Source organism: Rhincodon typus, chromosome 18 (genome assembly GCF_021869965.1).
Source record: "Rhincodon typus isolate 14 chromosome 18, sRhiTyp1.1, whole genome shotgun sequence".
NCBI classification, from domain to species: Eukaryota; Metazoa; Chordata; class Chondrichthyes; order Orectolobiformes; family Rhincodontidae; genus Rhincodon; species Rhincodon typus.
In genome coordinates, this window is record NC_063349.1 from 12,136,279 (window position 1) to 12,159,318 (window position 23,040).

Consider the following 23,040-nt stretch of genomic DNA (forward strand, 5'->3'; position numbering starts at 1 on the left):
GCACCAGTACTGCAGGGCTGTATTCTGTTTCAGCCTGTTGCCTGTATCAGTGCTTTTGTTTAGAAACAAATAAAGTGTTGATTTCTGACCAATATTTTGGACTGTACTTTCTCCACGTACTTTAGCAGGGAATTTCAACCTGTCAAGGAGAGATGGTTTCTGAGCGCATGGCAGGTTAAAGTAGCTGCAGCTATTGGGAAATTAGAAACAATGGACCAGTTTTCAGCTTTAAACAGAGTGTGATGTAGATCATGCAATAAAAACCTCATGAGACAGTGCAGTGGGGGGGAAGGAGGAATCTTTTATTTAAATATGTGAAGTGTTTAGCTGCGTCTTAAACCCAGAATTTTAACTTTAATACCATGGAACTTGTCAGGAAAGCAAAATGTGATGGTGGTGGGATTTGACAGGCTAGGCAACTGGCAGGCAAAAAGTGCTTTAAAAGATACAGTATGATGGATGTTGCCTTGCTGATAAATGACCTGCTCTGAGACTCTACTTTCCCTGCTTCAGAGATGGATTTCCAACACCTTGGAGGTCATTTCTGCTATCTTGAATTTTTTTTTGTCTTTTAACTTCATGCCCTACCTAGCTGTTAACTTTCAGATCAGCACGGGAGCACTTAACCTCCAGCATAGACCTCCACATGTACAAGAGGATTAGCAAAAGCAGGAGCAGCTACACCCTTCTCAGTTACCTGTTGCTCCTCAAAACAAAGGGAATAAGCTTGCGGTTCCAACTCAAAAGTATCAACATAGCTGACAAAGTTTCTAAAGGCAGTACATCTGATTTCAGGCTGTGACCAAGAACCATTGCTTCAGTGGACTCAGGGTTACCCATCAGGTGTTGCAGCCTCATGGAAGAAGACCTCCTGCCAAATAGACCAGATGTGCAGGTGGGCATTGCCAGTGTTGGTGAAGATCATTGCAGCCTTTATTTTTTGGACTCTTTGTTCATTCAGGCATCTATTGGTGATATCTGTTGAATGTCACAATCTGGTGCATGCAAATGTATCCCACAAGTGACCATGTTTGCCAGGCCTGGCATTTAGAAGTACTTTTCAATCAACACGGCCAGTCAGAAAGACCAGATGCTCTTACTCAGTGTCTCCTTAGGCTTTGGAACTTGGGAAGTCCTCAACAATGTCTTGCATCTCTGCAGAGGCAGACTTTGCCTGGAGACAGGAAGTGGCATGTAGAACTCTGAATAAGGGTGCGGAAAGGGTCAGGAATTGGAGTGCCCACAGAGTGAATGCTCCTTCCAGGACCCACCAACACCTCTCTGTAAGCCAAGGTATAGACAGCACTATACTACAGTTTACTGAGGCACTCAATGATCAGTATTCCTCAATCCAGCTAATGGTAACATTCTGAGCCACAGCCAGCATGCAATTAACTGATTGCTGCATCTGATGCTCTGTGCAGGAACACACACTTTCCACAGACTTAAGCAACTGCACAAAGGCCTAAGGCACACCTGAGCACTATACCTGGAATGGCTGACAGGTCTCACACCTTTTCTACTGCTACTCCAGAAAAAGCCCACTTTGCTAACATTCATGGAAGCTCTACATTCGCATTAAGCTGAACAGAGCTTGAAGTGTCCTACGCCCATACTGGGGACTCTTCACTGCTATCCCTGTCTTACCCATCTACTGTTACTCAGTTAGGATGTTTTTGATATCACATGACAATCCAATTAACTGTCTTGATAACCCCCTGAAGTGGGTGTATCTTGGCTAGTGGATGATATATACGAGGCCTGTGGTGGGGCATCCTCAAAAATAGTGACCTTTTCTGTGAATACTTTATCATCCCCCTGCACCACTCTGAGAGACATTTAAAGGGCCTACAGCAGATAAAAGACATGAATTAGCACTGACAAGGTGAGAGGGTTCTGCCGTTATGGTGTATGTGATCATATTTCACTGGATAATGAGTTCATATCAACATGAGTGGAGCTGTGTGCCATATGCTCCATGTGTGATATTTAATTCTGTTATCTTGTAGCTGGGAGGCTCTCATCTTTCCATCACCAATGGGCATGAAGACTGAGACCAGGCCTCTCTCCAGCACTCCCTCCTCTGGATCTGTTAAGGTGGCTAGGACTTGAGGGCCACCTTCAGTTCTACTCCTGTCCCCTTCTGCAAGGACAGAAAGATCAAAGCCGCAAGTGAGAGCTGCTGTTCTGAAGGAATGGGAGGAAAATAGTTGCAGAGGGTCACTCTGAGGGATGGATCTGACATTGACATAAGTTGAGGGTGAATGTCAATGGTCGAGTGGGATTGGACAAAATGTCTTGCAGAGAGGGGTAAAGACATGAGAAGGCAAGTGGGGTATTGAATTTCATATGCCACATATCTTTCCTTACCAGCCCAGAAAAAAAGCACAGTACAAACTAGCAAATGAGACATAGTGGTCCGAGTCTTGTATACTTCAATATTATGAACTGTACATATGTTTTCAAGTGTTCCTGGATTTTTATTGTTTTGCCAGGTCAGGTCATCAAACATCTTGCAGCATTAGATCCATGAGCAAAACACTACACTTCTGCTGCTGACCTCTTCTGCAACTTCCATCCACAACTGCCTGCTCTCTGAGGCAAACTTCTTCCTCCCACCCACAGCAAGCAGTATCAGTCCACCATCCCTTACAGCCTGCAGTTTCATCTCCTGAGTCTCGTCACTGAAACATGATGCTGCCTTGTCATTTTGAGCCTCCATCTGTGCATGCTGTAACTCTTATCAATAAACCTCTACCCTCTTTCAATACGGATCCTTATAGGGACCCTATAAGTAATGAAGCTGAATAAGTTTGCATTCGGATTTTATGAATTCCACTTGGTCAGGAAACCAGGCATCTGTAGCAATTGGAATGTCTGCATTAGAAAAACTAAAATACACACATTGCTGGGTTTTCAACACGTTCAGTGCCTGCGGCATCTCCACCTGTCCTGCCCTAAGTAGTTCTGAAAAGTAAAAGTTTCTGCCCACAACCAACGATGGCAGTGAAAATTTTTTCTCCTTTTCCTGTTAGGCTGAATCTTGCCCCTTCACTAACGTAAGTTTACAGAAATTTGGGATTTGTTTATCATTTCTTGCTTTTTAAAAAAACTTTTAAGATTGTCGCCTGGTAGAATTGTGAAAAACCTAGGGGAATTCTGCAAAATTAAATCCTAAACATAGCCCTGGTTGAGTATCTAGTGCATCAGGTCGCACTTTCCGCAGTGCAGCACTCCCCTTAGCATTGCTCTGAAAAATAGCCAATTAGTTACAGTTTGAATCTTACTGTGAGAATCTATTTAAACACCATAATGCTAATACAAAAGATTCTGTTGTATAGTATCTTCATGCCCCTTTTTATTCCTAATTCTATTTCCTCCCTTGATCATTCCTTCCTTATTTAGCATCACTGATTGACAGGGAAATGAATAAATGATGTTTCAACTTTTGATTGCCAGAGTACCATGTAATCTATATGACAATTCATTTTTACTGAGATCTGATTTTGTACACAGCAAACAAAAATAATTGAGTAGAAACTTCTACTTGTCAAGAACATACGAGATGATAAATGACTCCAACATTGATTTAAACATGATTATAAGTAATGGTGCTTCATCAGTAGACACATATTTATTCCTTTTCTGTTCTTTGGGAAAATGACATTTCTACTATTATAAATAACGTATGATTATCATAGAGCTCCCAGATAATGTTTGTATTTGTCCAATGTTTCATTACTTTCACAGAAATGAGAATACATGAAGAAGAATGTAAATGTTTTAATATTGTGAACACTAGATAGAATGTAATCTCCATGACTTCATGCATTACTTCAATCTCTCTTTGCCAATACGGATTCTTGTTATGTTTTCTTCTCAGTTCTCTGTGGGAGACAAGTTAGACTTCCTCACACCTGTTTTCCACTGAGCTCCAAGACACAATTTTGAGCTGAATTTGAGTGTCCGGTTCAGGGGCGCTTGTTTTCTTTTTGCCTTCATAACCATTAATTGTCTGTGTTTTCCTGAACCTTTCAGCTTCTTTGCTTTTCTTTCCCTCTACATCATTCTAATTTCTAACTAAGATGAAACTTGAGGTGGTCTTCCAGCAATGGGATGACAGACAAAGCAAATTGACTCAACATGAAATAGGTGCCTGCCCTTTCAGAGACCTATACTACTTCAACATTACCACACAATCACTGTTCTTTTCGCCAAGAATCACGGTCATTCCTGAGGCACAAATATTGTCTTTACTTTTGTTGAACATTTTTTTAGCAAACATTTAAAAAACTTCAAAGAATTAGTAATAAAATAACCACAGATGGGATGAGGCATGGAATTAATGTTTTAAATGTTCAATAATAATTGAAATGTTAAATAGCTTGAAGTGTCCAATTTCCTGTGACAATTAGAGCATAATTGAATTGACCAATTTTAAAATCTGTTGCTGGTAGTGGGTGTCTTATTCCAGTGACATGGTGCTTATTTCTTAAATTGAAATCAATTGCAATGGGTCATAAGAATGTTCTTATAACATTTAATTGATATACTGTAAAATAACCCCCTCATATTAACCATTGCCTTGATAACTTACAATTGTTTGAAAAATTAGGCCAAACTTACATCAAGTACTGTACTGCAGTTTGAAATGTCTTAATCAAAATGGCAGCAGTGTTCATTCTCCATAACTACTGTTAATGTTTTTAGGAAAATGCTATAGGACCTTCCCAACAGCCGTAATTGTACTTACTTTTGAAATAACTGCACAGAGGCAGGTATCCTGTCACCAAGACAGCCTTTATTTACATGTGTACAGTACACTGGCTGTGACCAACCAGTTTAGAGTCAGCCCCTGAAATCAGGAGACTCTCTGAACCCCCAGTTTATTTCTGTTGGGTTAACAGCATCAATCAAGGATCTCACAGTCAATATGATCCACCTGGTTCCAATCACTACAACTTTCCTCTTTCCTTACATTCTTTATTTTATTTTCCTTTCTATTGATCATCCTGGACAACTTGTGCTAATCTGTTCAGGTATTTAAAGTTACCTTGTGTAAGGAAAATACTGCATACAAAGTTTACTTCAACTGACTCAGGTTAATCTGAGAAGGAAATGTAATTTACTCCAGGTAACTCCTCTTCTACTGTCAACCGTCTGAACTCAATCTCTCTCCTGCTGTGTAATGTTGCTGATCTGTCTTGTGAGATGCTGAGCTACTCACGTCATCAGTTGGAGCACCAGTTTTCCCAGGGAGTTTGACCTTATAAACTCAGAACTGTTTTCGACTGGCGCATCAGTTAGCATGAATGCAATTTTGATTGCTCCTCATACAATAATCATCAGGATTTATACTTGGCCCTCGTACATTGTAAACAGATTCACGGTTCAATCTTCTACCAACTAGTCACAAAAAACCTGTGATCAGAATATTTTCTATTCCATAAGCGAAACAATTGCTCGATTGCTCAATTATAGTTTAAGATAGTTTTACGGCGTTTAAGTCTTTATGCTGTTCTGCAGAAACCATTATTAAATACAGATAATTCACTGCATAATTTTGTGTCGATCTAGGGTAATTTTAAAAACAGATGCACCGGCAAATGTTACTTTTCTCACATAATCTAGTTTGAACAAGTTTTTAACTGTAGCTTATTTTGATGTTGAATTTTATGATAATATTGAAAGGGTATTTTCTAATGACTTTAAAATGATTCTAAAACTCTTGCTTCACCTACTTTAGGTGCTAATTACAATCTCTTGATTAAAAGCAGCCTCTTACCTTCTGCATTCTGGTTTGTTTTGTTCATGCTTGTTCTGTTTGATTTTCTCAGAATTCAACTCCAATTGTTTACCATTTATTAGCCAATAGACATCACTAATAATCTGAAGCAACTTTCAACGTAAAACAGTGATTGCACTCAAAAATAAGTCATGGACTTGGCACAACTGTCAGCAGACTTTGTGTGATATAGTGCACAGTAGCAAATGATACCAGATCATCGTGGATCATCTTACAGGCATGCACCATGCACTTGTTCCTACAGTGGTGGCTTCCATGATCTGTGCTAATGCTGCTTAGACCTGCGTTATTGTGCACTCATAGGCTCTGCTTAGCATGAGGTTTGGGAGCTCGGTGTCTGTACTACAGTCCTGACACTGCTGTAGAGAGATAGTAAGAACTGCTGATGCAGGAGTCTGAGATAACAAGGTGTAGCGCTGGATGAACACAGCAGGCCAGGCAGCATCAGAGGAGCAGGAAAGCTGACGTTTCGGGTCTGGACCCTTATAGAACATAGAACATAGAACAATACAGCACAGTACAGACCCTTCAGCCCACGAAGTTGTGCTGAAATTTTTACCCTGAACCTAATGTCTATCTAACCTCCACCCCTACCTTATACTATCATCCATATGCCTATCTAATAGCCGCTTAAATGCCCCTAATGAGGCCGATTCCACTACCCTCTCCGGCAATGCATTCCATGTCCCTACCACTCTCTGAGTGAAGAATCTACCTCTGATGTCTCCCCTATATCTACCTCCACTCACTTTAAAACTATGCCCCCTCGTAATAGTTACCTCCACCCGAGGAAAAGGTCTCTGGCTATCCACTCTATCTATACCTCTGATCATTTTGTACACCTCTATCAAGTCACCTCTCATCCTTCGTCGTTCTAAAGAGAAAAGCCCTAGCTCTCTCAACCTTTCCTCGTAAGACCTTCCCTCCATTCCAGGCAACATCCTGGTAAATGTCCTCTGTACCTTTTCCAATGCTTCCACATCTTTCCTGTAATGAGGTGACCAGAACTGAACACAATACTCCAGATGTGGCCGAACCAGGGTTTTGTATAGCTGGAGCATAACTTCACAGCTCTTGAATTCAATCCCTCTATTAATGAAAGCTAACACACCATATGCCTTCTTAACAACTCTATCCACCTGGGTGGCAGCTTTCAGGGAACTGTGGACATGAACCCTGAGATCCCTCTGCTCCTCCACACTGCCAAGAATCTTTCCGTTAACCCTGTATTCTGCTTTCAAATTTGTCCTTCCAAAATGAATCACCTCACACTTTTCAGGGTTAGACTCCAAAATCTTTTCTGAAGAAGGGTCCAGACCCAAAACATCAGCTTTCCTGCTCCTCTGATGCTGCTGTGTTCATCCAGCGCTACACCTTGTTATATCTGACACTGCTGTAGTTAGCTAGACCAATCCTACTCGAGACTGCTCATCTCTACATTATCAAAGACTGATTATTGTCTTTTTCTTAGGAGTTCCTGTAAACTGATTACTTACTCTCTGATGTACAAATACTGATGTACAGTGCTCTTCTACAGTTTTAACATTCCCTCTTTCTTAAGTCTCAAATAATGTGTGACTGTTAATATCAGTTACATTGTCATGTACATTGTCATTATTCTCCTGCACTACCATTGCTACATGCTCATTGTTGCGTACAGGCTTCAGGACCCTGCAGCAACCTTATGATGAGGTCACAGAACTGCACATCACTGCGCATGAATTGCATAATATGGACAGAGTTAGACCACATTATATTAGAGTCTACACTAGTGATTTGTCACCTCTGCACCATTCTAGATGGGAAGACTCACATGACCACATGGATATGAATACCTGAAGAAAATAGTTTAATCCCAACGTAATGTATCAATAGAAATCTATCATTATCTTATATAGTAGTGTTCAGTATTAATACATAAGAAATAGTATTATTTTGAAGTCTAAGCTGAAGACAGTTCTTGACTTACCTTGTCCTCGACCAGTCTGTCTCACATCCAGACTTGTAGCGTGGCATCAATCCATACAATAAAACATCCTCACTGTTGCTATGCAACTCATACAGTGCTGGCTGCTCAATCTATTGGGGTGTTATTCATGCTAGGGACTGGATGTATCTGTACTACAGCCTACAACTGGCAGAAATGAATGCCACAAATGCATGAGATACTAACTGACATATCCTGTAGTCCCCAGAAACCTGCCATGGAATTCAGTGGCCGCAAGGACAAGGAGGATGTAGGAATGGTGAAACCAGAGACTTCCTTTAAGCTGAGCACTAGTACACTCATTCTTCTGCTGTTTCCACACTCCCTCACCAGTAATGAACCAGTTCAGACAGCCAGGGTGGATGCTTATACCAATCTGAATGGAGATTTCTTATTAATGGGAAAGGGATTCTATTTACCCCTTATCAGTCCTCAACATCATTCTGAAGGGGATCGGGGTCACCATTACAGTAAGGGTTGGTTTCAAGGGCATTTACTGTGTTAAAATGAGTGTCTGTATGAGGCTGGGGACATCTAAATGCTTTGTTGTTCATTGCTTGTCGAGCTGTGCCAGAATAAATTTTTTAGAAAAATGTAATGAAACCGGCTTTCCTTATTGCTTTGAGATCAATCATTAGATGATTGCAAACCATTTAAATTCTAACTATTGGTGACCTACACCAACATCCTGACTCCAGGACCCATAACTGCACTAGACATGAGGAACATACAGATGTCTCTTGTATCTTGTCTTGCTAAAGAATAATGTTCGAAATTGAAGATGATATTGCATGGAACTTTCCCTTCCCCTAAGAAAGCAGTTTAGGTGCTGAGAAGGGCAAATAATCAGTCAGGTTCGCACTGGAGAGAGACTTAACCTTCCTTTTGCTGCCACAGCAGTTCTGTGCAGAAAGGTCCATGGGCCATCTTTCTTACTTGCAACCAAGTCAGAGTCTGAAGTGGTCAATTAACAACCAGACAAAGGTCTCAACCTGCTACTGGTCCAACTTCCTGCCTTCCCGGCTGATGAGAAAAGTGGCCTCCTTCCTGCCTGGAAAAATGCCTGTTGTTTTTGGGGGTGGATGTGGGGGCAATTGGGAGCACAGATGGAGGGCAAGGGTTGGCTGTGGAAGATCACACTACTGCCCTTGCCCTGACCCCCACTGAACCCCTTCTCCTTAAAACTGCAAATGTACTTACCTCTGTGCCAGTCCCAGTGTTCATGGTTGCTGATCAGCTAACAGTGACAGCTGGCCTCTGGCTGGCTCGCAGCTTCAGGCACAGCGATACATCTTGGCCAGGGTTTTTGATTGGACAAAGAACTTGCTGGTCAGAGTTTAATCCTCCTAATGGGCATGCAGTCTGGCGGGAATTCTTGCTGGTGGGAGCGTGGGGTCTCACGCCCTTAAAGATGCCCACCTCCACACTTTGCCTGCAAAATGAAAAACCCTGGTCATTAGCCTGCGCTATATCCACACCATCAATGTTTGGGAGGGATGGGGTATGAGAGAACAACTGATGTGCAGCCTCTCTTACCCACCCGAATTACATCATATTCCACAGAAGTGGAAATCGGAGCCTACCACATTGGCATCTGATGAGAGCCTTTTGTTTTCAGTATCCCACCTTGGTGGTACCTTTGCCAAATTATGGGTCCAAATCAATTAAAATAAACATAGCACAAGGACAAATCGATGCAAAATTCCCATTACTTAGTGCCAACATTATTTTCACAAATAACGTTTGCAATTTAGCAATGCAAAATCTCCTGAACAATTAACCTTGCTTATTCTTGCAGGGACTTGATCCATGCTTGAGGCGATTAATGCCACAGTTCCATGCCCCATTCAGAGCTGAGACATTTGTGCATGAACTTCGTCACATCTTACAGCTGACAAGTGAAAATTGAAATCCCCGAATCAAGGTTGAATTTGAACTGCAGAAATAGAAAAAAAATGCTCACTTGTGTCATTTGCAGCTTTGGAATGGTTTTGTGTTGATTTTTGTCACTGGAGTCATTTTCGATCTTCAACAAAAATGCTTCCTTTACATCAGGGATTGTCCAGGTTTCACACTCTTTCTGACACAAAATAATTTAAATGTAGAGTCAATCTAGGTTTTAACACAGCTGTCACAACCTTCCTTCACCAATACCTGTGTATTACATTAATGCTGTTTTATTTTGACATATTCTCCCAGGAATAGAAAATAAAAATCAGTCATAGGCTGGAAAAGATGCAAATTTATCTCACACCACACTGCACTAAAAGTAATATGTGACTTTGTATCTATGTGAAACTTATTTCCTATTATCTGCCTTTCCTCCTTGCAGTCAACTGAAAATTAGTTAATTTATGATATTGGATAATGAGTATGAATTGTGAGATCCATGTCTATTTGCAGATCTTTTTGCCATTCATTTTCATATCAAATGATGTATTTCTTGCTGCACATAGTAATTGAATTTTAGTTGTGTTCTCTCAAGGTTCCCACATGTACTTTGTTTTTGTAGGAAGTGCTGGAACCCCTGTGACATTTAATGAAAATGGAGATGCTCCTGGACGATATGACATCTACCAGTATCAGGTTTCCAACCTGACCTCTCATGAATATAAAGTTATTGGACAGTGGACTGATTATCTTCACTTGAACGTAAGCAAAAATTTTTTTTGTTCCCTTGCTGTCAATGAAAGTAACAGCAGTGGTTCAAATTTGCATTGGAGTTTTTATTCTGTGGGAAGTTAGTTTTTTTTGTGGACATCTTATTCATTTGATTCAATGAAGGCTAGATGTTGTCAGAACTAGCCAAACATGAAAGGCCTTTAATATGCTTTAGCCATTCTTTAATGTGTTCAGATTGTGCTTTCACGCTCACTGTGATATAAATTTGCTTTTTGGAACATTAGATAATGTGCATTGTCCTGTTGCAAGAACTTCGTACTATAGCAATAACTTAATTCATCAAATGGAGGATATTACTGTCATTACCAGCCTCTGAGCTGCTCCTTTCCATTGTGAGTGATGGATGGGTTGGTAATAAGATCCATTGAGTTAGTAATAATGTCTATGCACAAAGAAAATGCTGTTATTGTTATCACTACTGATTTCTATGCAGTAATTTCCTGTACTCTGTCACTCTTTTAAGCTCATGAGAAAGTTTCTTTCAAATTCATTTAGAATATTCGTTTTGAGATTTCAAGCATACCAACTGAGTTATCTCTACATTGTATTATATTTCATTCTCAGGATGCAAACATTGCTAGGTAGGTTGGGACTTACTGGACACCCTGAGGCACCCTGAGAAAGTGTTGGCTTGCTTGGCCATGACAGATGGCAATTTAAGAGTTAAGCATTTTGGTGTAGGACTGGTATCACATTCAGGTCAGACCAAATGAAGATAGCAGATTCCCTCAGTAGTTTTCTTCTCCATCAATCCAGCTGTTATATTGACTGACACTCCTTTATTTTCAGACATTTTAGAACTGATTTCAAATTCACAAATAGTCTTCAGAGATTTTAATCTGTGTTCTCCTGATTACTCATCCAGTGACTTAACCATTACTCTGTACAAAATTCCATTTACAAACCTGTTGTCAGCAAAGTGGGTGAATTACTCAGTATTCCTGCATTGTTTGAGCTTGGACCATGCTGCAGAAATAGAAGATGAAAGATGGGTGATCACATTAATACAATTCAAAATGGGGACTGGAAGGGGATCAGAGTAGACAAGCCGACATAAAGAGAAAATAACAGTGGCAGTATCATTAATTTTTGTAATCAGATCACCGCAGTCAAAGGATAGAGAAATCTAGGAAGAAATAAAGGGTGTGTACACGGCCAATAAAGGGGAAACTGTGTGTTACAGTGGAGAAGAAGAACAGAAAATCTCAATGTGAGACTTCAGAATTAGAGATTTGAAATTTGATGCAAAGTTCAGGAAAAGAAGGAACAGAGAGAATGCAGTTCCTGCCCTATCCTTTCCACTCCACCATCATATTGAAAGATAGCCTGACCTGGCCAGCTGCCAAAGAACCTCACCATCATTTTAGTTATACTAGAGTCTCACTAATCCGAATTGTAGAATATTTGAAGGCTCGCACTCACTGTTTTTTGTTTCCAAAGTTTAATGCATTGTCTGTTGCCATAACTTTACAATGAAGTTATGAATCTACTACAATTTGTGCAGGAAGGCAATTTTTGCGAGTTCGATGTTTGCTTAGTATTTGGTTCAGTTCTGTACATGGACAGTTATGTAGCTATCTTTGAAGGACTCACTCATTTACCTCTCCGCAGGTGAAGAACATGCAGTGGGGCAGAGGAGAACACAGGATCCCGCAGTCAGTTTGCAGCCTACCATGTAAGTCTGGTGAGAGAAAGAAAACCGTGAAGGGCGTGCCCTGCTGTTGGCATTGTGAACGTTGTGAAGGTTACCAGTACCAGACCGACGAGACAACTTGTCAAATGTGTCCATTCAATAGGAAACCAAATGCGAATGGTACAGACTGCCAGCTGATCCCCATAATCAAGCTAGAATGGCATTCACCTTGGGCTATAGTTCCTGTCTTCATAGCTATGCTTGGAATTATAGCCACCACGTTTGTCATTACAACCTTTATTCGTCATAACGATACACCGATAGTAAGGGCGTCCGGCCGAGAGTTAAGCTACGTCTTGCTGACTGGAATATTCTTGTGCTATGCTGTAACCTTCCTAATGATTGCAACTCCTGACACAGTTCTTTGCTCTTTCCGACGCATTTTCTTAGGACTGGGCATGTGTATTAGTTATGCAGCACTGCTCACAAAGACTAACAGAATTCACAGAATATTTGAACAAGGTAAGACGTCTGTCTCTGCTCCGAGATTTATCAGTCCAGCTTCCCAGCTGGCAATCACCTTTAGCCTAATCTCTCTGCAGCTCCTGGGAGTCTTTATCTGGTTTGCTGTCGATCCTCCGCACACTGTTGTAGACTATGGGGAGCAACGAACTGTTGATCCAGAAAAAGCCAGGGGCATTCTGAAATGTGACATTTCCGACCTTTCTCTCATCTGTTCCCTGGGATACAGTATTCTGCTGATGGTCACATGCACTGTGTATGCAATTAAAACAAGAGGAGTTCCAGAGACATTTAACGAAGCCAAACCTATTGGATTTACCATGTACACCACCTGCATAATTTGGTTAGCTTTTATTCCAATATTTTTTGGCACAGCTCAGTCTGCAGAAAGGGTAAGTGTATTAACATTTTGATAATCTTTGTGTGTCATAAATACCAGTGTGTTTCATTTAGTGTCTCGCTAAATTCACCTTCGTAAATTTATTTTAACCTCTCATCATGTACATAAGTGATAAACAAAGAGCATCCATTTCTTTTATATTCTCCATGAAATGTTAACTTATTGTTCTATTGTTTCAGATATATATTTTTATTATATCATAAGATATCCCAAATTAAGCTTTAAAGTTCTTGTGCTGTTGTGTAAAGTAGGTTCCTGGCTTAAGATAGGTATCTGGTTACAGAACTATCCAAGAAATAAGATTAATTAACAAAGGAAACAGCAATTCTTGTTTTACTTATAATATGTTTATGTAGTCCCTTCATTTCCTGGATGTTTTAAAGCATCCAATTAACCAGAGCATAGTCTTAGTTTTGTGGTGAAGTCTTTCTTATCATGGAAGCAAACAAAACCAGTCAGTAAAAAGCAACAACTTGCATTTATATGGTAACTTTAATGTACTAAATACATTGCAAGGTGATTCACTAGAGCATTATCAGATTAAATTTTTACCAACTCACATGAAGACATCTAAGAGCAGGTGTCTAAAAGCTGAGTCAATGAGATAGATGAGCAATCAAATAGTCTGACTTTAGTACGGGAAAGGAATGTTGTGAGAGAAAGGACATGAGAGAATTCCCCGTACTTCTTTGAATCCTGCCAGTGATCTTTTACCTATTAGTTAATTAACACTTCTGTTTCTTGTTTCATCCAAATGTTTAACAATATTGCATTTCCACATTCAGAGCAGATGCATTGTGGAGTCTGAACTTCCAGCCTTCTGACTCAGTTATAAGAGCATAGGCATTACTAACTGAGCTGAGCTGGCCACAATCAGCCAAGACCAATTAACATGCTGCTACCTTCACTGTTTTGATTTATTTTAATGTCATAGCAGTTTTTTGTGATACTTTGTATTTTATTTAGTTAAAACCAGGGTTCTAGTAAAAACTCTCATTAAGCAAATTGGCATTCATTGCAATTTTCCTGGGACAGTTCCATCTTTCTTGCACATGATATTAATGCCCTTGAATTTACAAGATATTTTCCCTAATTAAATAAGCCTCAAATATCTAATTGAAACAGCAATGTAATTCTTCACAGTTCAGTTCTAAACTGACCTGATCCAGGCCAGTCTCTTTGAGCTCATGCTCCCTTACACTTGCTGTAACTTCTCAAACTGCCCCACTTGTCATCAGTTCACAATCTGAGCTGGCAACTATTGATTCAGTACAATACTGAGTTCATGCACTTGAAGAAACTTTGTATGTTTCCTTCAAAAGAAAATACAAGTCACTTCCATTGTAGCCAATTATATGGTGTATGAGGAACAAATCCGAGTGATTGGTTTTCCTATTAGGTAAATGTATGTAATACACACAAGCAAGCTCCTTCACTGTTAGGCACTTACGTAGTGGGGGGTGTCAGTGAAACTTGACAAAGGATATTTCTTTCAAAGTTCCAGGGTGATAACTTTATCTTACTCTGCTAATTTACATGTTTGCTTGTGTCAAAGGAATGCAATCATAAGTATACGAAACTACAGGTTTTGTCAAATCTAAAAATGATGAGAAGTTGAATAAATACTAGAATCATTAAAATGTTGGCAGTACAAAAGGAAATGTAAATGTAAATATTGCCCTTTTATTTCAAGCGAGGTGAAATACAAAAGGCAAAATCTGTATTAGAAGGTATTCCACTTTTAAAGTGAGTTCCACTTGGTTTGTTTGTTTTAATGTTTGTTTTAATGTTCATAAGTTTTTAGGACCAGAAATTTAGTTGATGCTATGAACGACTAAGATAATGCTCTGGAAATCAAGCTGCTCAATTCCAGGAGCCATCAAAAAAGTTAAAGATATTTTGAAAGTGTGCAAATTCCCCAATTTTATTCATGTAATCAAAACTGACTGGAGATAACGAGTTTTGCCTTAAAGACCCAAAAAAGACCTTGATTTTCTGTAGAAGACCCTGGCAAACACTGCAGATGTCACAATAGTGTGTTTTTGTCTTTACGAGCATAAGGCTGTAACATCTTTAAAAACATTCCAGCCTGATTCGTAAATCTAAGCCCATCTGTAAAGAAATTGTGCCTCCTGATAGGAAAGCCAAAAGGCTCAACTTAATGACCTGCTAAATGTTCATTTCTATGTGGGCATCCTTCAAAAATCCTAATGTTTGACTATGGCAAACTGAACTCAACTAAACCCAATAAATCAAGTCGAGCGAAAAAGACTTCCTTCTTTCCCAAACCCACGAAAACCCACCTTCAATGAGCTTGACAATGAACAAACTCTGAACTATTCTTTGGTTTACAGCATGTAAAAGTGCTTGATTCTCTTTACCTGTATTTTTCCCAAGTGTGTGTGCAGCGGTGCTGAGTAATTGTTGCAGCATTTAGACTCTGGGTGAGTGTATGAATAAATAATCATCTTTATTTTGAAACCCACCAAAGTCTTTTGTTATTTCTTTAAATTGACCACACACTAACAGGGGCTTAGAAACACACATTTACCTTCCAAATAATAAGCGCACTGATTATAGACTGTAAAAAATGAGATTTGTAGTTTCAGTTTATCTCTACCCTCCCTCCATAACATCAGAGAGGAGAAGAAGGGTCTGAAGAAGGGTCCAGGCCCAAAACATCAGCCTTCCTGCTCCTATGATGCTGCTTGGCCTGCTGTGTTCATCCAGCTCTACACCTTGTTATCTTGGAGTAAAGCATGTATGTGGCTTTGCCAAGATAGTGGGATCCCCTATTGTGGAGGCTGCCATTGACTCATAAATGTGACATTGGGAGTTCCTTCCTCAATATTGCCATATGTCCCCATCACGGTATGTGCAGTTGGTGTGTGACCATATGCATATCTTAGCCAAAATCTTGATGCTTTCTTCCTGCTCTAGCATACTGCTCCTAAAACCCTTCAGCCACCAGATTAAACCAGAAGGTGATGTCTGGACACTAAACAATATCCTGTCAACAAGTGGCCATGTCTCTCCTGTACAGCCTGACCACACGTTGATAGAAGGGGTTATGGGAAATAGGGAAATTCATGAACATCTGGTTTGGTGCTGCAGTGAAGGTTCTATTATATTCAGGTGTCCTTGGTTTATGGTGGTTTGCAGCATTCTCCACACTCTGGCCATTGTGAGTACACTCATAGCCCTTGACACCACAAGAAATGGTAACCACTTCACGAAGAAGAGGAAGGGAGGAGGCAAGATGACCCACATTCTTATCTTAACGTCTAATTCAACACCACCTCCCATGAACACCTCCCCAAACCCCTCTGGTACAGCCATTGGTTTCCTTTTGGCCACAATTCTGAAATAAAAGCCATCGCCATTCCATACAACAAGCCACCCCTATACATTTACTCAGTACCTGCCTTGTGCCTTTGCTACCTTAAACATTCACACATCTCCACTTCTGATGCACAGTGTGTACTATCTACATGATGCACTGCATTAACTCAAAGGGATTCCTTGATAATAATATCCAAACTTGTGAAATTTATCATCTAGAACAAGGACATGGAAACACCATCTCCTGTAAGTAGCCCTTCAAGTCAGATGCCATCCCGACTAATATTGCTGCTCCTTCTCTATCACTGGATGAAAATCTTGGAACTCCCTTTCTAACAGCACAGCCAGGTCTACATACAGCACATGGATTGCAGTGGTTCAAGAAGGCAGCTCACAACCACCTTCTCAAGGGCAACTAGGAACGTGCAGTAAATGCTCATGTGGCCAGCAATGCCTATTTTACATGAATGAATAAAAAATAAAGTATTGATATCCACGGTCTTGGTAGTTGCATGGTGGTGAGCTGCGTGTTCATGATGTCTAAGCTTTCTCTGTACACTCAGACTTCCACTTGGTGGCAACTATTTGTGCTGCTAAGGAAGCTGAGACATCAGCTTTCACGCATTGTACTGTGGTTAGTTTCACAAGTGTTCTGCTGGAGCTGGCCATGACCTCCATAGTGGAAAGGAGCTCTAAGCTCTCCACAAAACCCTATTTCAAAACCCTATTTCAAGTTGGTAGTGGACTCCTCCATGCTTCTCTAAAATGGTGGTCAGCTTTCTGGTAGGCCTGAAACCTGAATTCTCTGAGCATTGCCCATCTGCCTTTTACTGCTCCATCCAAGTCCTCATCTGAATTGTGGGTAGCAAATCTTGGGTAGAGCCTCATCCACCAGGATTCAGGCATCTGCACTATTCTTCCCACCAGCACCCCCACCCCCAAATCCCAGGCTGTAGTCCGTTAGTACCTGATGACATATGCAACAAAGATCGGGCCACAATACCACCCTCTAAAGTTCAAAACTCTGTCAAGTTTAAAAGTACCAACATCTGAGTTAGAATCCCTACAGTGTGCAAGCAGGCCATTCAATCTAAACTGATCCTCTGAAGGGGTTTCCACCCAGACCTGCCCTGCCCCCATAACTCTGCATTTCCCATGGCCAATCCATCTAATCTGCACATCTTCAAACTGTGGGAGGAAACCCATGAAGACACAGGGAGAATGTGCAAATTCCACACAGATAGTTGCCAGAGGGTAGAATTGAACCATGGTCCCTCCTGCTGTGAGGCAGCAGTGCTAACCACAGAGCCACTGTGCCACTTGAGTTGGTGGTTGCATCGTGAGATTGAGTGACATTTTTCCACTCCCCTTCAAACTTTCACAACACTGCCTGGCCAAGTTCCAATTCCTAGGGAGTTGAAAGAAGAAAGGCATGAGTGTAGGGAGGTTTTGCTAAAACCATACAAGGTACTCGTCAGAACACAGCTGGAATACTGAGAGTAGTTTTGGTCTGCTTGTCTAAGGAAAGACATATTGCCATTGGAGGCAGTCCAGCGAAGGTTCACTATGCTGATCCCAGTGGTGGAGGGACTGTCATACAAGGTGATATTGAGTAGGTTGGGTTTGTCCTCATTGGAATTTAGAAGAATGAGAGGTGACCTTATTGAAACATACAAGATTCCTCAATGATTTGACGGGGTCAATGCAGAAAAATTGTTTCTCCTTATGGGATAGTCCAGGACTGGAGGGCATAATGTCAGAGTAAGGAGTTGTACATTTAAGACAGAGGTGAGGAGGAATTTCTTCTCTCAGAGAGTTGTAACTCTGTGTAATTCTTTGCTACAGAGGGCTACAGAGGTTGGGTCATTAAATACGTTCAGAGCTAGATAGACAGGTTGTTAATTAGTAAGGGAATCAAGGATTTTGCAGAAAGGCAGAAAAGAGGAACTGAAGATTAACAGATCAGTCATAATCTCATTGAATGGCAGAGCAGACTTGATGGCCTGAATAGCCTACCCTTGCTCCATCATGTAATGGTGTTGTAGTAGCATTGTACTGGAATTAAATGAAGGTGAGGCAATTGGTCCATGCTTGCACCATCTCTCGGAAGAGTTGTGGGATGAGGGGAAAGTGGCGTGTGAGAAGGTGGATGAGTTGGGAACATGTTGTCCCCTTGGATGGTCTCAGTGTTGTCGTTGGCTACTGATTCAGAACTGCCCAATCTAATGATGGAGACCACTGTGTCCTTTATGGAGTTAAGAACATCTTATCCAACAAGGGTGAGTGAAGTGTATCAGAGACTGTGGTGCAAAGTGTTTGAGTGGTGTGCCTGTGAGTGTTGATTAGCTGACAGTTTTTGAGCTGTGAGATGTATGTGTGAGGTTTGTAATGCTGCTAAGTATGTGAAGGGAGATGAAACTGTGCATATGAGCAATCAAAACTTTCATTTATCTGTCATCTTTCACAACTTCAGAATACCCCAATGCACTTTATAGTCAACAAAGTATATTTGAATTATAGTTACAGTTGTCATGTAGGCATTGCAGCAGACAGTTTGGACACAGCAAGCTCCCACAACCCATAATGTGACAGCAGTTTTGATCAAAGGACAAATATTGGCCAAGGAAATGGAAATAACTTTCCTGCTCTTTGAAATAGTGCCTTGAGACATTAGACAGTTTACAGGACCTCGGTTCAGCAACTTATCTAAAAGACCACACCTCTGGAGCAGGTGGGACTGGAACCCCAGACTTTTGAATCAGAGTTAGGAGCACTGTCACTGTGCCACATTACTCCCTTTCCACTTCATGACTTAACCTCATCAGAGTTTATGCTTGGTTATATTATTTGACCCTTGGTTAGATAGATGTGGCTGAGCGTTTCTTAAGATCTTATCAGTTAACTCTTAAGATAACATGCCATAATGAACGTTTCCTATCTTTATTATGGTTTCTCACATTCATTTTTGACCTGTATCCCAACTAAACAATGGATCATTGCTGGGAGCAAATAGTTGAGGCATTATAAGTGTCTTTTCAATTTCTGGCCAACTGAATTTGCAGTGGAAACTTAAAGTGTGCTGCACATTGACAGTGCTGTTTGATTACATTAGTGCACCAGTTGTGATGGAGCCACATTTAGTCTTTGATATTATTTCCTTTGGCAGCCTTCCTGTCATGAAATGATGGTTTGCACCATGGTGGCCCTTGATGTTACAGAGCTTATTACTGTCTCGTGGCAACAGAGGTTAAGTGGAATTTGTTTAAGCAAGCATCCTTTCCATCCCTTGTTTATTTTGATTCCAATCTAAACAACTCAACTCGCTCAGTAAAATAAAGATTAAAATTGTGCCAGCCTATTCAATGAACCATGTACCAGGATTACGTTTCAATCCACTTTCATTGCTGCACAGCAGTGATTCACAATGGAGATTAAAATAGCCAAAAAATGTGTCAAAACCCAAAATAAAAAAAAACACCAAAGGTGCTGTGACAAAGACAGTGATATAATGGATGGAAGATGATCTAATAGATAATTTGAAAATGGTGAGAAAATGTCTCTTAGGGTAAACTGAGACAAAATGTATCTGCTGATAGAGTCCAAAATTAGGTTATAAATATAAAAAGAAGAACAATCTGCTAAGGACTCAGGAGAAATTGTTTTTTACCAAAAGAGTGGTTAGAAATTGGAACTTACTATCATAGATACATCTGCAAAGGTCTGGCAGATGGAATACAATGTAAATAAATGTGAAGTCATACATTTTGGTAGGAGTAATAGTAAAAAGGATTATTACTTGAATGGTAAAAAGTTGCAGCATGCTGCTATGCAGAGGGACCTGGGTGTCCTTGTGCAGGAATCACAGAAGGTCGGTCTGCAGGTACAACAAGTAATTAGGAAGGCAAATGGAATTTTGTCCTTCATTGCTAAAGGGATTGAAATAAAAAGCAGAGAGGTTATGTTGCAGCTGTACAAGGTGCTGGTGAGACCACACCTGGAGTACTGTGTGCAGTTTTGGTCTCCTTACTTGAGAAAGGAAGTACTGGCACTGGAGGGGGTGCAAAGCAGGTTCACTAGGTTGATTCCGGAGTTGAGGGGGTTGGCTTATGAGGAGATACTGAGTAGATTGGGATTATATTCATTGGAATTCAGAAGATTGAGGGGGGATCTTATAGAAACATATAAAATTATGAAGGGAATAGATAAGATAGAAGTAGAGAGGATGTTTCCACTGGCAGGTGAAGCTAGGACAAGAGGGCATAGCCTCAAGATTAGAGGGAGCAAATTTAGGACTGAACTGAGAAGGAATTTCTTCACCCAGAGGGTTGCTAATCTATGGAATTTCTTGCCCAGTGATGTAGTTGACGCTACTTCAGTAAACGCTTTTTAAAAAAAGGTAGATTTTTTTTGAACAATAAAGGAATTAAGGGATACAGTGAGAACACGGGTAAGTGGCTCTGAGTCCACGAAAGGATCAGCCATGATCTTATTGAATGGCGCAGCAGGCTCGAAGGGCCGGACGGCCTACTCCTGCTCCTAGTTCTTATGTTATGTTCTTATATGAAGTAATTGAAACATTGGTTGGGGATGTATTTAAATAGGATCTCATGAAAGAAATGAGGAAGACATAAGACATATATGTCAATGAGGTTAGATAAATAAGGAGGGAAAAGCGTTTTGTAAAATCCAAATATCAGCATAGTCTCCGATGCTAGGACTGTTGTGGTGGTAGTGTCCCTACCTTGAGCCCAGAAAGTCCAGATTCAAGTTTTGCCTGCATCAGGAGGTGTCATAGTGTGCCGAACAGGTTGATTAAAAATACTTAGACCAGTGGCTCCTGCTCCACTCCTCTCCTGTGACTGCCACGCATGAAGAGAATACAACTTTTAAGTTACCTGATGAAATGTTTCTTCAACTTATGAGTTAATGTGAAAAGCCTCACTTATTGAATTTGAAAAAAAGAGAGTGTACGTGAGATTACACATTGCTTTATTTGATTGTCAATAATTGATACCAGTATTTCTTTCAACATGTTCATTGACAGAGTTTTGAGCAGATATGTGGAAAAAGTATTATTGGGTAAATGCTGACCAGAAATATTATGGGTATAATATTGTACCTCAAAGCTCCAATATTGACTTTCAGTTACTGATACTTAATTGTCTTTTACAACCAGAGTGTTACGTTAAAGTGAAAATGAAACACAAAAACATTCAAATTTAAAAGTGTGGGCATCAATGTAAAGGAAGATTTACATTTATATAGCACTTTTCGTTACTTTGGGAAGCTGTCATAAAGTCCAAAAGTGCTTTCTAGCCAATTAGATACATTGAAGTACAGTCACTGTGGCTATCATAGCAACCAATGTACACTCCGTAAAATTCCACAAACAACAAAGTGACAATGAGCAGATAATCTATGTTAATAAGTTAGTTGAGGGATAAATATTGGCCAGACGAATTCCTCTGCTTTTCAAAATATGTTATGCCCCTTGGATAGACAGGTGGAACATTGATGTAATGCCTCATCTGAAATATAGTATCTCGAACCATGAAGCACCCCCTGAGCACTGCGCTGGAGGGTTAGCCTGGATTTGGTGCTCAGGTCTCTGGAGAGAAACTTGATGCAGCACTGAGAGTACTGCCAACTGAGACACTGTTCACACCTATTGAAAGCTTATGTTTTTTTCATACCTGATATTATTATGAGAGCTGTCATTTTATGTAATATTGCAGTTGCAGCAAAAAACGTGCAGCTGAATGTGCCTGAGAGGATAGCTTTTGGTTAATGGTTTGCTGTCAGATCTGAAATCTAAGAAAACTGATTGAAGTTGTGTGGGAGAGTGTCTGTGTGTCAGAGGGAGAAATGCAGAGAGTGGTTTAAAACAATTGTTGCTAGATTTTGTCACGAAAATGCTCAATAATATGGAATAATTTGGAAGATTGTTTTCTTCACTAGTAATTATGAGGCTAGGTATTCCTGCCCTGAGGGAGTTTCAGAGTTGGATGAAACCATCTCTTCTGTCTTCCTGGTTACTTTTGATGGTGGTAGGGCAGTGGATGTGTCGCTGGCAGGGGAATGGTATTGCAAGTGGATGGGTTTAATCATTGAGTGTTTCCGAGCTATCTTGAGAATTCTGCCTGCCCAGTCATCTTACTGATGCTTACCTTTTCCCACAAGATCATGCTAATGCCTATTTGGTCATTGGAAATCTTGTCTTAGCAAATTTCACGTCTCCTTGCCATTGAATGCAGTGCTAGCTCTTTTACATTTCTGTTATTCATCAAAGTGATGGATATTAGTATTGGTGAAACTTTCCATTTTGGGGACATGAAGCGAAAGCAGCAAAAAAAAAAAAATTGCCCAGTTATTGGTAGTCTCAGCATGCACCAACAATGTTTTCCAATCTGAGATGAATGTCTATTCTCTTTATTTTTCTATGTCCCACACTGGTCACCTTTCTCTAAGTTATATTTCCAGATCTTGTTGACTTGGTGGCAATTAGCTCCACAGTAGACTCTTACAGCTGTCAGACAGAGGACACTTTTTTCCCATCACTCCCTGAGATGAAGGTGGTGTTAACGTCAAGTTAAGTTATATTTGGAAAAACAGTGCAAAATAATATTTGGGCAAAGCATCCTTGAGAATTTTACATTGCTGTCAAACCA

General features: G+C 40.4%; 1 protein-coding gene across 1 annotated transcript in view; it reads left to right on the plus strand.

Moving 5' to 3' along the window:
* LOC109929754 (metabotropic glutamate receptor 8) overlaps positions 1-23,040 on the plus strand; it is a 365,314-nt gene that overhangs the window by 281,273 nt on the left and 61,001 nt on the right. The window contains exons 7-8 of the mRNA XM_020529332.2: positions 10,306-10,445; positions 12,087-13,022. Coding sequence (XP_020384921.1) covers positions 10,306-10,445; positions 12,087-13,022 — 1,076 coding nt within the window. The remainder of the gene's footprint in view (positions 1-10,305; positions 10,446-12,086; positions 13,023-23,040) is intronic.